This window comes from Lineus longissimus, chromosome 1, assembly GCF_910592395.1.
Source record: "Lineus longissimus chromosome 1, tnLinLong1.2, whole genome shotgun sequence".
Lineage (NCBI taxonomy): Eukaryota > Metazoa > Nemertea > Pilidiophora > Heteronemertea > Lineidae > Lineus > Lineus longissimus.
In genome coordinates this window covers 26,857,163-26,878,556 of record NC_088308.1, presented here as the reverse complement: position 1 = coordinate 26,878,556, position 21,394 = coordinate 26,857,163, and the positions used below count along the sequence as shown (strand labels likewise).

The 21,394-nt window shown below is 39.5% G+C and overlaps 1 protein-coding gene across 1 annotated transcript in view; it reads left to right on the top strand.

Moving 5' to 3' along the window:
* The window catches only part of LOC135482557 (GTP-binding protein Rhes-like), a 34,600-nt gene extending 16,403 nt beyond the window's left edge, over positions 1-18,197 (top strand). Inside the window, exon 3 of the mRNA XM_064762690.1 lies at positions 16,591-18,197. Within this exon, the coding sequence (XP_064618760.1) occupies positions 16,591-17,147 (557 nt within the window). The 3' untranslated portion in view covers positions 17,148-18,197. The remainder of the gene's footprint in view (positions 1-16,590) is intronic.
* Positions 18,198-21,394: the final 3,197 nt, after the last annotated feature.

Genomic DNA, 21,394 nt, shown 5'->3' with positions numbered 1-21,394 from the left:
CCGTGTCTCTGCTTGCGTTCCAAACTATTGTCCTCATTCCATATTCTTTACCTCACCGCCATTCGATCCGGTGCTGGGGATAATGGGGATCGTGTTCTTCCAATTTCACGGTTATGAAATGTATTCCACGTACATAGACCTTAACCTTGGTTTTCATTTGAGTCTGTCATAGTGGTGTTACAAACATAATAACCTTGGCTTCTGTTTCAGTTTTGTCCCGTCCCTTCCATTTCCTACTTTCCGCTTATTTCTTTGGTCGGACAGAAAGACTGGGAAAATCAGCTAACTAAAGGCAAAGGGAGCGAGGGACTCATTATGAGCCTAATATCTTGATTTCGATACACGAAATGAACTTGTTTTGCCTCAAACCGCAATAAGCAAGCATCAAGTGGCTCACAAGAGTGCATGCAGAACAACACCAGTTTTGCCATGATTCATGTCACAGACCCATGATTTGAACAAATATTTGGTTTTATGAAACGCCAACTAGTTTGAATAAATCGTATTGTTCTCTCTTTCCTTAACATCAATGAGATATCGAACTTGCTTCTTCGTCATTGATACTAGTAATGGTCAATAAAAGCGATTACAACGTACAATCATATCAAAAAACAAATATCTAAGTGTTCTCTTTTGCTTCAATCATGTTGGTACAATCAATATTCTATAACAAAACGTGTGATATACAAATTCTAACACGGGGCGTATCAAAAAGAAAATATCGAACTCACTACAACATATCTATATCTTATCTTCTGAATAATTGAAAGGCTTCTTTTGCGCGTGTAGGCTTTTTCTACGTCAACAAAGAACATAGCCCGGGAGAATTGCCATTCCCCCTGGACATCAGCTTAATATCAAGATTGAGTTTGAATAATAGGGAAGCCAACTACTAAGAACAATCTATTATGTAGTTGAGTTTACACCTGAGTTTACCGAAGTCACTGACATCATACATACTGCAAATAGGCGCTATTGCTCAGTACGAATGAGGCGTTCGTGGACAATCAGATAGCCATGTTCGCATTGGAGAAAGTGCCTTCATTTTGGTTAATTCGTGACAATCGCTGCAACTGCTTTTTAACAAAAAGTGCCGCATATTTCGAGAAACATGGAACAAGCATAAAATATGATTAATCCAGTGACATGTACTACATGATTACCAATCTTGAATAAAATGTGGGTGTTGCAGCATGATAACCATTAGTTATTTATCATAAATCCATCAAACATGCCTACGTGATGTGCATATTGCAATTAGTCATAACTGATCATCCATGACATTGTAACTGGCCTCTTTTCAGTTTTCACCTCCATGTCAAATTGCAATCGTCAAGACCCAAACTAACATTCATGACGTTATAACTGGGCCAAGTTTCTCCGCCTTTTTGCTACATATGATCCTTTTCACAACCTGAGATACGTAACTGTGATACGTGATGCATCCAATACCTAAGTAATGTGATCTACAAACCTTGGCCCACTTGTTGAAACATTGACTTAACGTCATCTCTCACAAAATTCCCTTCCCTGTCAATAAACGATGCAAATTGATATATACCACAAAAACATGATGACCATCTTACACCGACGTCACTAAAAAAACTTAGATATTCATTATAAACATGGTGAGATCTTCGTTGCAGTATGAAATAAGTGTACTTGAGTTCGTAAATTTTTCAAGATAAAAACGATATTGATAATAATGAAGATAATAATAGTAATAATACTATATGTACATGAATGAATGAAAAAACGTGAACGAGGAGAAAAGTTGGGGATACGCGGAGAGTCGAACCCGTTACCACCAGATCGAAACTCTAGCATTCTAACCGTTGAACCACAGAGGTTTTTATGTTAGAGTTGAGATTTTCTTCGCCTGTAATAGCCAGGCTATGGCGATATGAACCGTGTGTGAAATAGAGCGAATTCTTAATTCATACACGCTTCAGACCACCATGATGTTGAATTCGTTGAGATTTTTGGTGTGGTTGCTACTTTGATGGAGGCCCTTTGCCAGCAATAAATTATAGTTGCTTTTAATCAAACGTTGCCTTGGCTGGTTCCCACTCTATTTTTGTGGAAATCCACGTTTTAATTACATTTACGAACGCTCAGTTGGCTGTTGACAGAGTACGTAGTGGTGATGATAGCCATCGTTTACATTGGCGGCAACTGAGTAACAATGGCGGCTGTGGTATCGTCATTGCTTGTTATGCAAATCTACCTGGTTGCAGCATAATCGGTAGTCAACAATTCCTGTTGGTCGCTGCTTTCATTTGGTTCATTGCGAGCAAGGCTAATGATCATGGCATTGCCAAATAAAAAAGACAGGAAGTCAAGAGTCTGGTAGCGGATGTGCTCATTGTCGCCTAATTGCTGCTTCTGCGGAAGCACTCATGGCTGGATCACAACATCAACCGCGAGTTCCCCTGGGTTTTTTACATGTCTCCTCTTTTCGGCAACATGCACTTGTGGGAGTTTTCTTGTCTTCAGTGTAGAGTGGGGATAGAGCGTGATATGGTATCGTTGCTATGATTTTAAATTCATCACGTCTTGCACGGATTAATGACTTTTGATCTTAATGTTATTGTCATGATAAAAGTTGCAAAAAAGCAGTAACCAGGTATGTAATAGTACTTCACTATGAAGCCTAATGAACTTACATTGTCCCATCAAATAGACGGAATTGAATATTTCGTCATATCAATTGCTGCTGAAAGCCTTTGATGGGAAATCAAAGTCTCTAGTTGACAAGTTTGGTTAGCTCAGAAACTGGTAAATGCGAAAACACCTGTTGGTACTGGTGTTCGTTCTGAGGTAACAGAGAAAATTCACGAGCAGAAAAGAACGATTGGGTCGGCATTGTATTGATTGCATATCACTCAGACGCCAATACTAAGAACGTGGGCAAGCAATCAAGGCAGCCACCCGCCAGGTGATCTGAATGAAACCAATCATGGGCTGGGAGACCAGCAGCTGCCAAGGCAAATAGTCAGCCATCACTCACAAAGTCATGAGAGCTAATGTCACCTGATAGACCTATAATGCTAATAATCACTTAGAAATGATATTAGGCACCAGCGCAGACATGCTCAGGTAAATAATCCTATTTGGAACTTAATGTCAGAAGTATGACCTCGTCACCATACTTTTTTATGACATATGGTTGTTGGTGGTGATAGTGGAGGGGGGGGGGTTGATGTGACTGTATCATTGACGTTCTAAGTATCGGTTTCCATGACATTCCTGTGAAATGCCCAAATAAGGGACACATTGGATTTTTAACCATAGACACCAAATTCTACATGAGAAATTACCTTGTAAAATCTTCTAAGCTAACCTGTTTCAATGAACATGTATATACTCTGGCTGATTAATGTTGAATTTAAGCTTCATGGTATGTTTTATATTCCTTTTACTTAAAATGATATAACGAGTCAGCTAGTCCTAAACAGTTCTTTCTCTGTTAACATCAAAGATAAAAAGAAGCCATCCAGCACAGTCAGCGATTTACATTTCGTTTAATCCTCGAGCACAAAAACATCTTTAATGGAATATGATCAGAATCACTTAGAAGATGCCTTAAGATTTTCCTAGGACAAAGATCTGAATGACGCACAGATCGTTTCATGTTGCATATTCTTTTTCTAATCTTTGATATCTATGAAGAGTGGGTTGGTGGAAATCTGGCATGTTCGAAGCTCTGTAGTAAAGGGACCACCTTACGCAAAACCTGACTTTTCAGCCTTATTTCAACTAATTCCCTTGTCAGAAAGGCATCTTTTGTGATGTCGTTCTGAAGAAATTGACTCTGTACCACTGATATTACGATTCCTATGGGCATTTGAAGTCAAGGTAGGCAAAGCCGTTTTCGATAAACACAGAAAAAGAACTATCTTGGGGTGCAGCTAGGTAAGAAAAATGGCTAATTGGCCCAGTCATTTTCTTCCATTATAAGCTTTTTAATATTCCTATACAGCTGGATTGGTTTCCATGATCTTGGCCTTTTTCCGCTAGTATTTTAGCTTGATGGCATAAGGTCAACGGAAAGGAAGTTCCTAACTCTTCGATATTCTAGAAATCACAGCACTCGACTCCTAGATTAGAGTTGACATAAATAGCTTTAGGTCATGGCCAAACCTTTTGCAAATTCTATCATATTTCAATTCACTCTATTTATGCTGGCCTTGAGCACTTCTACTCAGCGGCTCTCGTCAGCTCCTATTGTGAAATGTTGATTAAGAAACCTTCCCAAGGGCTGATGTTGATGCGAGTTACAAGTGTCATGAGGATGATATCAATGATGGCTCTATAGATTGATACAGGCGGGATAGATTGATTCCGGCTATGATATGTCGCCGCACTTCGTTAGCGTACAATGTCGACAGTTCACTATTTTCTTTGGTTTTGGCACAGTTATTACAGCTTACACGCATGCTTAAAAACCCTAACGACCAATTTTGAAAACACTAACGCCCGTCCGCCATGTTTAAATGACCGGTCAGCATTGTTTCAAACGCCTTCAGATATGATAGACTACCAGCAGGCCGCAGTGGCGCTACCGTATTCACCAACAGAGCACTGGATGTGGAGCGCAGATATGAGCATTTGTTCATGGCATTGCGACCTCCTGCGATCATTGTTTGAAATCGAATGCCACTTCATCAGACAGTTCCTCAATACACGCATGGTTTTAATACTAGCAACGCGGGAAATTGTTTTGCATCTTTGAAACTCGAAAAATAGCTGCGTACTCTTGTTATCATCACAGCGTGTCAAGTTCATCTCCTGATTGTGTATCTTATGAATTCACTTTTCCAATATTGTAAAGGGGGAAATTTTAAAAGCCACTTTGAAACTGAAAATGGTACAGATGGCACAAAAGACGCCATTCTGTCAAGCCTGTACGTGAAATGAAACTCTGAAAAATATGTTTATTCACAAAAACAGCTTTCATGGCATAGTGGGTAAGATGGCAAGTATCAAGGATCGAGGGTTCCGAGTTCGAACCCGCTCGAGGAATATTTTTTATTTTTTATTTACACGAGAGCTTCTCAGTGACCTGTCTCGTCAATGAACTTTTTGTTTTTCTGCAGCCAAGTGGGACCAGTCGCTGGTTGTCTATCATGTGTCAAGTGCAGTTGGTCGTTTGGTGGTCGGGCGTTTGTTTTTCTAGCTTAGCCGTAAGGGTTTTTATGCATGCATGTCAGCTTTAATCCTTTCAAACACATGTTCCGGCGTACTAGCTGCATTGGCGGTGTCAAGGAAATTCTGTTGGCTTTATGTAGTTCCTACTTCCAAAATTAGTAACACTACGCCGCCACATCTTTCTAAAACCGCCTGCATGCAAGGCAATACGATATCCCAAGCCAAATCGTCTGAACTCTTGTAGACGCTACCTGTTTGTAATTGCACACAGGTCCATCCTAATACGACACATGTGTATTGATTATTTTAAAGTCTGGATCTGAAGCTGTTTGCAATGAAGAGTCATTAAGTAACCACTATCAATCCTCTTCAGACATACCGGAGTTGAGAACCTACCGAAAGATGCTTGCAAGACACTTATACCTTGGTTGAGCTAGCTCGGCTCTTGTGATAAAAGACGTAATAATGGGAAGACCTAGATCTATAAAGAACCTCGTCAGGGGGATAGCCTTACTGTAATAATACATAAATCATTGGGGAGAGTTCTTGTTTGATCATAGCCAAGGAAGAAAAGTAGGGAAAATTACGAAGTCTGACAGCCTACCTATGTATGTCACCTATGAGATGTAAAGGTCTTACAGTCGGCGCTTATACTACATAGCAGACTTCTTAGAGGTAATAGGATTTTCTACCAGGGGCACGTGAGGCTCAGTTAGAAGATTCATCAACTTGATGTGCGATACCAAGGGAGCCGTTATCAACGGACATGCTAGGTCGTCTTATATCACTCAGAGGCATTGGCGGTTCACCTAGAAGGTTACTTGACATGATAATGGTGACAGCTATATTAAAATGAGCGAGCGTGAAAAATGGTTTCACTTTGCAGTATGATACTATCAAAATATAAAAATATTTTTGTATTTTCATAACATTTCCAACTGTTCGATACATTACCAACTTTTCGAGTTGTAATTTGCAATCTGAAACAGCAATAAGGTAATCAAGAAATATCTTTTATATATGAGACTGCAGCCATTGAAGTACAAAGGCAGTGTTTCCATCTTGATAAAGCCTTAGATGTGTTATCCTGGCTCCGATACCATGACTTTCTTGATCTGTTTCTCGCTTTGAATTATCAAATCGAGGTACCAATTTCCGAAGCGATCATATGTCGGCGGTTTGTCCACACATACTCTAAAATTTCTTTTTGTCGTTGCTAGAAAAAGAATGCATCGAATGGGTTTTTTACCATGAAGAAGCACATTGGCTGTATATCAATGTAGGAGTTGGAGGCCATTCAGCGAATTGTTGACGGTTGTCTGGTTCGCTGACTCATCAGGGCGTAATCTGTTGCCCATCAGCTATAAGCTATAAACCTTGCTGATAATAAGGCCTTACATTCACGGTCTGACCTTATCATTTCATGATGAAGGAGCGTTAATACTGCCAATATTCTAAGTGTTTCTTCTTAATCGATTACCATTGAATCAAATAACTGCCATCACCTATACTGCAGATCCATTTTGACAGCTCAACTGGAAGACGACATCAGATGTAGTTTTTATCTGATTCTCTATGATGCCATGGTCGATGTCAGTATTGCCTCGAGTCACCCTATACGTCATAAGGGAGATGGCATTAGCAAACTCAATAAGTATTTAGACTGTAGTGACGAACGTGTATCTTGAGAGAGTGTGTCCTGATGCCTAAAGTCTGTGGAGACAACGCATTTGACACCCTAGCCCCTGCCTTTAGTCACTTTAAGTATAAATTGCGATTAGCAATTTAAAACAATTTCGTGTCAACAACATATTGCCTTTTCTGATTGAGCTTATTTTTCTGAGTAACTAGATTCTGCGTGGTGTGTTTAAAACATTTGAAACACTTAAAGCATTTGAATGAGATTCTCATCAAATGGATGAATATGCAGAATGACATTCGCCTAGTACTAATAATCGATTCCCACGCGGAAATTAATTCATTTTTCCACCAATCAACACTCGATTGTGCCAATATACGTGATGCAAACAATCAGATGAACTAATGATGCGAAGCAAAATCCACTTAGCGGCCAATCAACTGGGATGTGCACTTCAAGAAATGGTCGTCTCGCTGAGCTTGAATAATGCTGGGTTGACTTAATTAACCAACTTTCTCCTGGATCTTTCCTTCTTGAAGATTGCCCTTTTCGAACTGTCTTGCAATGACATACACATGGAGGCAGCGAGTCGGAGTATGCCCTGTATTCAAGTCTAAATATCATTACAGGTCTGTGTGCAGGCGCTAAGTTAGAATTTTTTTAAAACTAAGAATTAACATGATTTTGAACCAGTTGACGGCAATACCTTCTGTAAATTCGTTCAACTACCTGTTGCTCTCTACAGAGCTCAACTTGACCTTTTGCCATCTTTCTATGCCAGCGTTCTGATAATGTCGCTAAGACGACGGAGTCTTTCACATATAATGTAGTAGAGACAGTGGTTAGTCATGTTTAGCCTAACTTATTAGGTCATGAACCGAAAATGACATTCAAACGCCGCTCTTCCTGACTCATCCGACTTATCGTTACAGCGAAGCATCTTGTCATGTAGCTGCTTAAGGCAATGACAAATTGATAAACAAGAAGGACAGAAACATTGCCGTTTCCACAGTCGTTCCAATGAACACCACTGTCATGCATCTGCTCAAGGCAACGACAAGACCTAATTTGATGACTGATAAACAAGCGGACAGAGACCTTTTGGTTCACACGATATTAACCCGTTGATTTATCGTTGCTGGACTCGACACATCGTCGTTGGGTAAACTCGGCGATGTGATCCTACTTTTCCTCACAAATGGAAATGACGATATGTAATCATTATTTCCATCATCAGAGCAAGAACATTGTAGTAATGATGACGATGACATTAGTCATGTTACATGATTTGTCAGTCTACGGCTGCTGTTTTAGAAAATCTTAACTGGCTACATCCCTAGAACACTAAGATGAGCTGAGTTGGAAGATATTGCAAATGTGCCACGCCGACAAAAAAAACAAATAGCAAAATCCCATTTCCTCCTAATGTGGTTTCCTATGCTTCAATCGATATGTATCACATTGCCTCTGCAACACACATCCACTAAATTACTGTTACCTCATCAAAGCGTAACCTCCTTTGTTCATGTCGGGGCATAATTAACAACTCCGCAGTTATATCATGGCGTAATTGTCATGCTTCCTCTCATCATATTACAGAGACTACATGTTGCCTCGAGCATGTTATTTATGAAATTTCTGGTTATATTCATCCGGCTCCAGTGGGGTTACCTTGCGATAGTCTTCCACTAATGACACTAATTTGGCGACATTGAGCAAATCCGGTACGATTGTCTTCACTTCCTGTCTACGACATCCATCGATTCATAAAAATGAATTATCATGTTAGGTTGGCCTTGACTGTTGTTATTGCATTGCTTGTCTGTTATTAGGAACATCCGAGAGAGTTGATTTGACCTTGACTGTTATTATTACATTGCTAGTCTAGAAAGTTCTAGTTCTAGAAAGGTATTCATGTTGCCACGACGAAATGAAGGAATAAGAGTAAATTTGAAGATAAAAGTTATGGCGGTCATCGTGTAGGTGTTCCACATTCATCAAATACATTAATCTTTTGACGATAAAGGGTTCCTTTATCAATATCAAGAAGACAGAGTGCAAATTGATGGCGAAGAAATGATCGAGCTTAGTCATTTAGAAGGGAAATTTGAAGGTTAATGGGGCCAACTTTATTTCTTTAGCATTTCAGTCAAATCGCGTCCCTACCCATCTGCTTTGTTCATTTCAATTTGTATCCATCTAACCTTTACATCTTCCAAGTCATCCAGGGAAGATTCCATTAGTTCTACTTGACTACCTCAAGATCAGAAGCGAATCCATCGTCAATAATCGCCAAAGATAATCGCAATCGTCGATAATCGCCGTCTTGATATGATCCCGTCGTCCTTTGATAGAAATAAACTCGTTTGAAAGATGATAAGCCTTTGATGAGAGAATATCTTGGACTGAATCTGGGTTATTTGTTAGTCTTGGGATATATCATAAATAGTCTGTAGGGGATATGAACAATTTAGGCAGAGGTGTCAGTACCTAGCAAGGCTTAAACTTCTAATAGCACGGTATGGGATGTGCATGGAAAATCAAGTAACTGATGATACTCTTAGCATATAGTAAGGATGAGATATCCTTGCCGGCAATAGAAATCATATGCAACCAAAATGCGAAGAGTAAATATGGTCATCAGTTTCCAATATTCGAAGCGGGCGATTTTGGTGACACTCACTGCATCACTCGGAACACTCGGCGATGTTTCTTTTCGTTTTGCTGAGATCGTTGTTAAAGGACAAGGTGTATGAGAAAATGTGACCTACTTTAAATTCCAAGGGAGCCACCTACTGAAGATTGCTGTGTATAATATGCACTGAAATATGATAGTTAAGTTCTGTTGTGTAGGTGGCTATCCCCTGGTATCTTTTTGAAGACAGCTTGTCATAAAAAAGCAGATTTATAAGCCTAAAATTCGGGAAAGAGTTGAATATACTCTATCACGGTTACCAAGCTTTCTTGCTGTCCGTTAGTTATATGAATATGGAATGCCTTCTACGTTGGCCTGTGCCATCCCCTCAAACAGCTACTAACCGGATATCTTATATTAAGTGCAATTCATTAAAGACGAGAACTCGTACAGAATGACACCAGTGTAAATTTTAATTTCCGTTTTCGTTCGCAAAACTAATGTCAGCTTCGGTTTGGTTCTATCGGACTTCCTCAATCATATTGGGGGATAAAATATATGATTGTTTGATCAGCAGTCGGGCGTTCGGAAATCTAGCTCTGGGAAATTGCGATATGTGGATTTAGTTATTCCATGGAAGATATGTGGGTCGTCTTCAATGCCATTGGTTCTTTATGTCTCTTTCAAACTGTTCAAGTTGTAATAATCATTACTGTGATGCGTGCTGTCAAAAGAAGGCAACATTTATATTGCCAACAAAGGTATCGACTACGAAATCGAAACGATTTCCAACTTCTTCATTATAATATTGTGATTCAAATTCTGTCAATCGGGTACTTTATCCAAGAAGTGAAATGGTTTAAGTTGGATATATACATAAGAATGATGCATATCGAACAGACCATTATTATTTGAATAAAGGGGACAGCCTGATATACTTGTTTCTGATAGATGATGCATCTGATCTGAGTTGACATTGACAAACCAGTATTTCAATGATATTCGACATCTGCCGCCTTGTGCCTATACCTGGTAACTCTATTACATTGTTTTCAATACAAGGCTAGTCCAGAGTCTGAATTGATTATAGATTAATTGTCATACTCTCTAGTATGAAAGTGGCTAGTTTTAGATGTACGAGTCAATAGAAAACCATCTGGGAATGGGTGTAACTGTCCGGTGGATTTCTTTTTTCACTAGCCTGTCTTTCCTTGGGCAGGTGCGGTATTGATCGGTCGATACTCTCAAAAGAATAGTCTGACATCGCGTGACCCACCCACATACATACATGTCGTATAAACTAACTAATGGATAAGAGGTACCCTCACTGTCAACAGCCCCAGGAAAACTACTAAAAGTAATCAACTCAGCCGAAATCCTCATCACGGCTGCGCTGAGCTTAATAATTGGCGAGCGATCGACTCCCGTGAGAAGGTCAAAAACATGCAGGTACCCAGAGAGAAAGAGAGAGAGTGATCTATTGGGAAATACCACCAAGCTAAAAACAACTTGCTTTCTCAGCAAATGGCAGTCATAAAGAACCGACTTTGTTCGTTCAATCCATCTCTCGAGCAGCTTTGATCGATCAGCGCCTGGTCTCACAAAGAACATGACTTAGATTGGACTGATTAATCAGATTACTTGTTGCACACTCGCATCCTGCTGCGGCACTCAACCAAGGATGTTCAAATTGCCATCATTGACTACATCCCTCTGGGATTGGCAACTTTCTACTGTCGGCGGTCATTCTGTGATTAGCTTTTTTCTCTCCCTTTGTTAGCTACATGGTATGGATTTAATCATTCGATGACAATGTCATTCTAGAAGGTTAATCGATTGATTTTGACAATTAAAACTGAAGAAATATGAAGAGCGACTGTCTTCTTACAAACAAATTCTTATTACAGCAAGGCACTGTCCTCTTGAGAAACCGATCCTTAAAAATATGTATGTTTGTCGCAACCCTCTAGACCCTTCCGTCGTTTCATCAAGCCAATATCGTTTAAGCGATCGTTGCATCACCGGCAAATTGACTTGTGCCTTTTTCAAGGTCAAGCCCACCTTACTTATTGGCATTATTACCAGTGACGTCTTGTGATAAAACATCGCACGCCAGGTTTGGCCATTAATAGCCTGAACGGGGATGAAGTTTCTGTCCAACAATTTGGTAAATACGGTGGCCCATTAGGGACATCATGTTTTTTTTTAGATTCAAATACGATTTTTTTTTCTCGAATTTTCTCCACGGAATTAAGTATTTTCTCCACGGAATTAAGTATTTTCTCCACGGAAATAAATACTTTTCTCCACGGAAATAACATTTATCTCCACGGAAATAACATTTATCTCCACGGAAATAAATACTTTTCTCCACGGAAATAAATACTTTTCTCCACGGAAATAACATTTATCTCCACGGAAATAAATACTTTTCTCCACGGAAATAAATACTTTTCTCCACGGAAATAACATTTATCTCCACGGAAATAACATTTATCTCCACGGAAATAAATACTTTTCTCCACGGAAATAAATACTTTTCTCCACGGAATTAAGTATTTTCTCCGCGGAAATAACATTTATCTCCACGGAAATAACATTTATCTCCACGGAAATAAATACTTTTCTCCACGGAAATAAATACTTTTCTCCACGGAAATAAATACTTTTCTCCACGGAAATAACATTTATCTCCACGGAAATAAATACTTTTCTCCACGGAAATAAATACTTTTCTCCACGGAAATAACATTTATCTCCACGGAAATAACATTTATCTCCACGGAAATAAATACTTTTCTCCACGGAAATAAATACTTTTCTCCACGGAAATAAATACTTTTCTCCACGGAAATAACATTTATCTCCACGGAAATAAATACTTTTCTCCACGGAAATAAATACTTTTCTCCACGGAAATAACATTTATCTCCACGGAAATAACATTTATCTCCACGGAAATAAATACTTTTCTCCACGGAAATAAATACTTTTCTCCACGGAATTAAGTATTTTCTCCGCGGAAATAACATTTATCTCCACGGAAATAAATACTTTTCTCCACGGAAATAAATACTTTTCTCCACGGAATTAAGTATTTTCTCCGCGGAAATAACATTTATCTCCACGGAAATAAATACTTTTCTCCACGGAAATAAATACTTTTCTCCACGGAATTAAGTATTTTCTCCGCGGAAATAAATAATTGATTCCGCTGATATGATTGGTCCTGCATTTTAGAGGACGAGGTCAAGGTGAAACTATTAACCCTTAAACCCCAACCTTGCGGTAGGCTCGGGAACCAAGCTGTACAGGCGCTGCCCGCTGGAACACGAGGCCGCTTGTCAATCCCGTTTGACATTGTCAGATCTGACTATACGTGTATAGTGTTGGCATGAAGACTGTGGAAGATGTAAGTAACACGATGATTGTCAGATTTGATACGTTTTGAATCATAAAAATGCAGTTGGTAGCATCTTTGTAGAGTGGCCTAGTATCAGTGAAGAAAACGGTACGTGGAGACCCACTGCCGATGTTATGTATAGCTAGCTACTGCGCGCGATAGCTAGCTATACATAACATCGGCAGTGGGTCTCCACGTACCGTTTTCTTCACTGATACTAGGCCACTCTACAAAGATGCTACCAACTGCATTTTTATGATTCAAAACGTATCAAATCTGACAATCATCGTGTTACTTACATCTTCCACAGTCTTCATGCCAACACTATACACGTATAGTCAGATCTGACAATGTCAAACGGGATTGACAAGCGGCCTCGTGTTCCAGCGGGCAGCGCCTGTACAGCTTGGTTCCCGAGCCTACCGCAAGGTTGGGGTTTAAGGGTTAATAGTTTCACCTTGACCTCGTCCTCTAAAATGCAGGACCAATCATATCAGCGGAATCAATTATTTATTTCCGCGGAGAAAATACTTAATTCCGTGGAGAAAAGTATTTATTTCCGTGGAGAAAAGTATTTATTTCCGTGGAGATAAATGTTATTTCCGCGGAGAAAATACTTAATTCCGTGGAGAAAAGTATTTATTTCCGTGGAGAAAAGTATTTATTTCCGTGGAGATAAATGTTATTTCCGTGGAGAAAAGTATTTATTTCCGTGGAGATAAATGTTATTTCCGTGGAGAAAAATATTTATTTCCGTGGAGAAAAGTATTTATTTCCGTGGAGATAAATGTTATTTCCGTGGAGATAAATGTTATTTCCGTGGAGAAAAGTATTTATTTCCGTGGAGAAAAGTATTTATTTCCGTGGAGATAAATGTTATTTCCGTGGAGAAAAATATTTATTTCCGTGGAGAAAAGTATTTATTTCCGTGGAGATAAATGTTATTTCCGTGGAGATAAATGTTATTTCCGTGGAGAAAAGTATTTATTTCCGTGGAGAAAAGTATTTATTTCCGTGGAGATAAATGTTATTTCCGTGGAGATAAATGTTATTTCCGTGGAGAAAAGTATTTATTTCCGTGGAGAAAAGTATTTATTTCCGTGGAGATAAATGTTATTTCCGTGGAGATAAATGTTATTTCCGTGGAGAAAAGTATTTATTTCCGTGGAGAAAATACTTAATTCCGTGGAGAAAATACTTAATTCCGTGGAGAAAATTCGAGAAAAAAAAATCGTATTTGAATCTAAAAAAAAACATGATGTCCCTAATGGGCCACCGTAGGTAAAGCTATACATGCGAACAATAAAATGATTATTTACGTCTTATAAGCTCTCTGCCGAGTACCCACTATCACGCCCTAGCCAGCACAGATACAGCATTTCATACTGAGGATAATATGCTCTATTTTCCCTTTTACCATTGAGGTTCAGAGCTAAATGGGTTGTCATTTGATCGTTTTGATTTTGTCTTTGCAGTGAATAGATAGAAAATAGTTAAAATCTTAAAAGTTGACCTTTGTTTGCTTTCATGAGGTTCAAAATTTTTATTCAGGTTATTGTTGATATTCTACAAGGCCATGCAGGTATATGTTCATTCATTTCAATTCCATTAATAGGCTGAAACTGAATACTCGTGTTTATTCCAAGCAACGGTTGATTAGTAAATGGTGCATCTGGTTGACTAACTTGCCGTGAAGGCATAAGCAATGAAAATGAGAAAGTTCAATATCATGATTAAAATCAATTTAATTACACATAAGCTTGTAACAAGAACATGGATGCATCAAGGTGAAATTAAGTCTACGCTGTTTGGCCCCGTCTGGTGCTTAGTTGTAAGTGTTTCGAAAAAACATCATGCTCCAACTCGCTCCAACTCGCATGTATCGTTGGGCACTGCATTTATCTTCGCCGATGAAAATTATGATTCACTGAATCGGAGAGGAAACCTATACGCACCTGGATGATTATGACAGAGCAAGCAGGGCTTCCCATATTGAGGTAAAATAATGATACGGTGTTAACATGGTAAACTGGCCTTCTCATAGGGAATGCGCAATTTTAGCCTATGTAGGTCGCATAATCCGAGCAGAAAATCTCCTTACTATCATCGAGCAACCGCAGTAGAAGATCGGTGAAATTGACGATATAGACATTGAGTACTGTGAATTGATCCAATAACAATCTCTCCTGCCTTCTATGAAACTAAATCATTTCAACAACTCTTGTGTCATACTTGGCTAGAGATGGTAACGTACCGCGAGAGAAAGGAATTCCTTTAGATAAGATGGCTACTCAATATACAATGAATAATCAATAATATATCGAACTCGTCTGCCCGAGATGCGAGAATGTATTACCACCAAGCGTTGTGATGAAATTGAAAACTAGTCATGGTCTACCTATCCAATAAGGCAATTTACAACCATTTCGTCGATCATCGCTTTTATGCTCAAATCGCTGGAGCATTCTTGTGATAGAACATAAAGGTCTGAGGTCCCTTTCGTTAAATGTTTCACATGAAGTGATGTCATTTTATACTGGTATATACTGGTTTCAAATAGCTTTATCATCACGGTCTCCAATGCATGGGCGGCAGCGTATTTCGTAATCACCCACCACCCCATCCAATTGCCAGAGTAACTGCGAATGCGACAAGCAAAAGCAGTAAAAGATTGACCTCAAAATGACCCGAGAGACCGTACGGTCATATCGGAAAATATAACCACAATCTCATAACACACCTGACGATCGATTTAGCCAAGCCTCTTAGCTCGCTTTTTCCGTCGATGTGATGATTAATGTATGGCATGATGTAGTCTTGGAAATTCGTTACCTCAGCATCATCAAGCTGACCCCAATAATCTCCACAAGTACAATGAATAATAAATGACTATACGAAATGAATGTCCTCTTTCGAGGACTCTCAGACAAAAATCTTTATTGTTGCAGAGTAAGACCTAACTATGGGTTTTGGATATCTAAAATTGTCCGTAAAAGCAGAGTCTTTCAATGAAATACTCTGGTAAAAGTCAGAACCGAAAGCGAAGGCGTGACAAAAGGAATTAATTAGCCTTAGCTGATTAGGATGTGGCATGATGCTGTCGTCGGCTGATTTCCGGATGTCGACAAGACGAGTTGACTATGAACTTCATTTCAAGGGATTTAAAGGCTGATGACTAAGTGTACCTCTGAGATGGAAATGCACTGACAGTGTCGAATTGGCGATGAGCTACAACAATGGGGTTTGAATGTACACAAACTAGTTATGTATTCTGATCACAAAATAGTATTACCAGACAGACAGACAAATAACGAAGAACCATGTAAATCATCGGCTAAACATTATCATGCTCACAAACGTGCTCAGATACAAGTGACAAGGTGACAAGTGACAACATCCTTTTTTGTGTTCGTCAATTACTTCCTTGATGAGGAGACTGGCCTCCCTAACCCTGGCGGTCATCCATTCTAGGAGAGATAACTTCGAAATCAAACCTGGTAGATCTGGGCTCGTCAGCTGGGCAATGGCAACCAGACGAGGAGACAGAAACTCTGAAATAGACCTGATCTAAGACGGAGCTCACCAGCAATCCCGGCGTCCAACAGGGTCCGTACGCAAAAACAGTCGAACGCCAGTACAATTACTTCCTTGAATGTACCAGTTAGTGGCCAAGTGCCAGCAACGCGAGATGTATTAACACAAATGACATGTCTTTAAACTTTTATTAGTTTAGTGACCTTTATCTTTATCATGTCTTTCCAGGTGACCTGTTTATTCTCGTGTTCGGCATCGACAGCAGGGAATCCTTTGACGAAGTGCTACGGCTACGACTGCAGATTTTGGAGAGCAAAGGAGGACCCAATGTGGGAATGAAGAAGATCGCCAGTAAACCAGTGCCTATGGTCATCGTGGGGAATAAAGCGGACAAAGCAGAGAAGGAGAGACAAGTGGAAAGTGATGAAGTTAAAACCATGTTCGAGTCAGAACATTCGTGTTGCTATCTCGAGGTATCCGCCAAGAAAAACTTGAATATCAATGATATTTTTGTGAATTTATTCCGATTAGCGCAACTTCCTACAGAAATGAGTCCATCTCTGCATAGAAAGGTCCAGCCGAATTATGTTAGTGCGAGCGGGTCTGGATCGACCCGCAGGGTGACGATACGCAGGAGGTTAAGTGATGCCTGTGGTGCTATCGCCCCGAACGCCAGACGCCCCAGCCTCAGGACAGATCTTATGGCGTTGGACGACAAAGACAGCCAGAGTGTGTCCAGTAAGGATGTGGGGAGGAGAGATTCTATTAAGTGTATGATTCAGTAGGTCTGCAGAGAATGCAATATAATTCCGAAAATGAAGTCAAACGTGTCTATACAGAATTTGGTTTATCAGTTATGAATATACGTTTTCTTGAGGACGTGGTCATAGAATATCGTCTTCTTGATGAAAATGCACTGATCGCAAACAAGGTTTTTGAATACAAAGAATGATGCTGACGTGGTCAAAGGAGAACACTATGACTATAACAAATGCACTGTCATATTCAAACGAAGTAGGTATGTTCAACTTTCAAATGTTGCATCTCTTGGTATTCAGCTATGTGGCTCTGATGTGAATTGTCTGTCATAGAGTAATTGCAGTGGAAACATAAAGACTGGCGACATTATGATGACAAAATAATTAGGATGGTTAGTAAGAGTAAATGTCAGTAATAGCAACAAAGATTTAGAACAAAAGGAAGAATGTGCTTTGCGATGGTAATTTATTTAAATCGTCGCTTTGGCTTCGAGGAACTGGGAAGTTAAGAATATACATGTTGGTCAACAAATTTTGATATGGGAATATTTAGTATTTTATAAGAAAATTTGAAAGCGTAGCAAAACGAGTGAGCTGGAAATGTGGTTGACGTTGTGAAATTTGTTTAATCTGCATGGTCACGGGTGAATACAATTGTTTTAGAATAGAATCCTGTGCGCTACCCTTCGTTTTTGTTTAAACCTTCATGCAACTGTTCCTTAAGGATTATCAGCAGTCTGGCGAAAATCAAAGGGTGCATCCATAATGTGCATCGTGCATACGAATGCCCATATTATATATTTTTAGAGGGTGTAATAATTTCCTTTGATTGTACCTTTCCTCCTCTTGTATCACCATCTTCTCTATGTTCCTTCTTTCCCGTTATTGTCCCCGCTATGCACCGAACTTGATTGTATTTTAATAGGCGTCCTAAGTGACCAATAAGTAATGTTTCCATATTTTAGTTTCAAGAGAGGAAATGGTGTAAACGTTTTAACTGTTGATGAAAGGATCAGTGCTCTCTTCACTGAGGGCAGAATTTTGTAACAGAGATATTTGTTAAACTCTGGAAATACATGCGACACAAAAACAAATCAGTTGTTATTTGCTTTCAACTGTTTTCAATTGTTTTCAATTTGTTTCCATGGTGGCTTAGAGATCACCAAACATCCAGTCTGTTGCATCATCATCTGGAAGCTTATGTATAGCTGCACTAGCACTCAAATGGAATTGCGGCACATGGACATTGTGCCTGTGGATGGGGAATATACGAATAACCCGTTTTGACCTCGACCAAAATTATTCTCAAAATTAACCGAGAATTGGCCTTGCGTTAAGGACGGAAATATGACCCCTCGCCTCCTTTGAATCTCGTCGTGACGCACGAGATTGAACTAGAAGTTTCTTTTGCAGAACTTTTTTTACACCTCGTTATCTTTTCACTGATACATAAGAAGCGTCACCATGGGACACGTGCGGAATATCCACCTGTGGGGCAATGATGTCTTTGGACCCCTTCACGGTTTTGGATTAAACCACATGCACGGTGATATCACGTGGCTGTGTCCAATAAATTGACAACGAACCACATATCAGTTATCGTTCAAGAAGCAAGAGACAAAGACCTGTTGTTGAAGTTGGCAAATTGACAGCAAACTGTGAATTTTTCTTCGTTAATTCCAATGAGTGAGTAACATTTTTTATAACTTGATTGTCATCGACGAAATGTACGCTATATCGGTTGAAAGGTATTTCAGATGGTTACAGAAAGCTCCCGACGAAAGTCATAGTAAATCATTGGAGTGATGTCTTGGGGATGATGCTAGACTGCCCTTAATGTAGTTTGCAGTTTCGGGAATTGATTTATGTTAGTATATGAACTACGGGGCACTCCTCCTATACGTACCTATTTTGAATTATTAAAAGCTAGCTTTATATCTGATGGCATGCGAAATGAAACTGTATATTCCGACTAGCAATGCATGTAGATAACTATTTCGACACGCTCGTACCCCTGGCGTCTGCCAAGCATTCAACGAATAAAATCGCTTTCGCTTGGAGACTGGCTGGAGAATGAACAGTTTGTCCTTATTTGCATATAGTTTAGTTTTGAGCCTCACAGAGGTTGCTGTTCGGATTTTAGTTATTGTATTGTAGTGGCTGTGTTACAGTAGTGGTTCTAGCCAAACAAATTTTCTTTCTGCAGCAAACTTCTTCAATGAATCGGCTGGTGCCAATGATGACGACTCGGCAACATTTGAGGCTATCATCAAGCTCCTCACGTTCGGCATGATTAACGTGATCGGCGTTATTGCCTTACTCGTCTTAATGTATTGTCTAATCAGTTTTTGTGACGGTGAGTATTGTTAGAGATACTACTGACATTATTTAACAGCATTATAATGTTCGAGGGACTTTCGCCATTAGTCTTCTGTTATGACTGGCCTCCACCAAGTCTTCACCGAGACGAGATGCCGCACTCCCTTGGTCCAAAGCTACAATTGATTTGTGTGTGACAGCTCTCCATGATTGCCCAACTATTTAAATGTATTTAAAGGCAGCGATATCATTCCCTTTAGATTATGACTTTACAAAATATTACTCAGATGGCCCGCAAGTAATATGTTCCTTATTGGATGACCATGATTTTTCTAGATGATTCTGAGGATGAATCCGCCTCCAAGCCTCCGCCAACGTATGATGAGGTGGTAAATTCGGACAAATACCCAGTGCGTCAGGTCGGCCCAGAAGCACCAACGTACCCTGCCCGTCACACCGTTCATGACGTTGCAAGGATCGAAAGCGAGAATCAAGAACAGGTATAGTCATAGTAATTGCGTAAAATCACTATCACAGGGCGTCTCTATTTGATATCGAATTTGCAACCTGGCCGAAGCAGCACATCTGAGTTTGGCTCTGTACTTTAGGGCGAGTTTTAAAAAGTGTACCGGTATTCCATCCAACTTCAAAGTCATCATTTCACATGCTTCAAGTGACAGGGTGATAAATCTGTTCATCTGAAATCTTTGAAAATTTTGTAAAAACGAATCTGTGTACTTGAGTTTTATAACTATTACTCTAGAGATAAGAATGTTTCAGTCCATACACGACTGTCGGCTATTGATTGGCAATGCACGATTACATTATTTTGTTTCCGTCTCTTGCAGGCCCCCCGCGATGAAGAACGACCTCCCACCTATCAAGATATTTTCGTAACCGAACTCTCGTCCAACACGTCGAATGGAGCAACCGTAGTAACGTCTGTCAAAGGCGGTCGGCACTCCATAACCATATCCGAAATATCACATGGACGAGATTTACAGAGATTTTGACAGAGTTTTAACCTCAGAAAATGTTACAAAGCATGACTGCATCATAAAAGTACTTAAAAAACTTAACAACCAGTATTTTTATACGCTGGGATCTGGAATGTAGACTTACGTAAATTTTGGTCCACTTTCAGATTAAGACAGAATAATCTTCACAAAGAACAATATATCGAGGTATTCTACCAGGCAATTTGGCGAAAGTATTGTTTAGAAGACGTTATAAGGGAACCTAATGAGCTCTGCTCAAGAAGCAAACACTATGGGTTGTCTTAAAAACCTTATTATCTCCGAAAAAGTATTGTTTAAAAAGCATTTTATTTTCTCTGAACATATTGTGAATACCTCAGACACCATAAAAGATATAAAAATGGAAGTGGTCGTATACCAATATGAAGTTTATATCTTAAGCTATGAACGTGTGAACAACTCTCGGGCATCTCTATGTTTCCCAAATGCGACTTGTACCCATTAAAAAGGTGGGATGGGTCATACATATTCGCGCAGAAATAAAAGGTGTTAAGTGAATATTAACACCCTAATGTTAGCGCGAAAGTGTACTGCATGATGTCACAGGTCCGCATTTCCAGATACTTGTAAGTCTTGGTTTCTCACCCGATTGATTGTGTTATGGCCTCCAGCATAGGTTCAGGGTAGGGTTGCACCGACAGCGATTGCGACAACGCACGCATCACGGTTTTGATATTTTAATGCTTCGCTTAACAGAAAACGCCCAAAAACCGTTTGTTTTGCAATATCACATGCGCTGTGCGAATCATTCAAAATCGCATTCAGTGAAAACATACCCAATAGTGAATATTAGCCATCATGGGTACTTTTTTGGGTAAGAAAGTCCTGTCATTCACCAGCGACCACCATGACTGTTTCAAGCTACATGTTGTACTTTCTTAAAAACATAATTTGAAAAACAACAATAAACAATTGTGA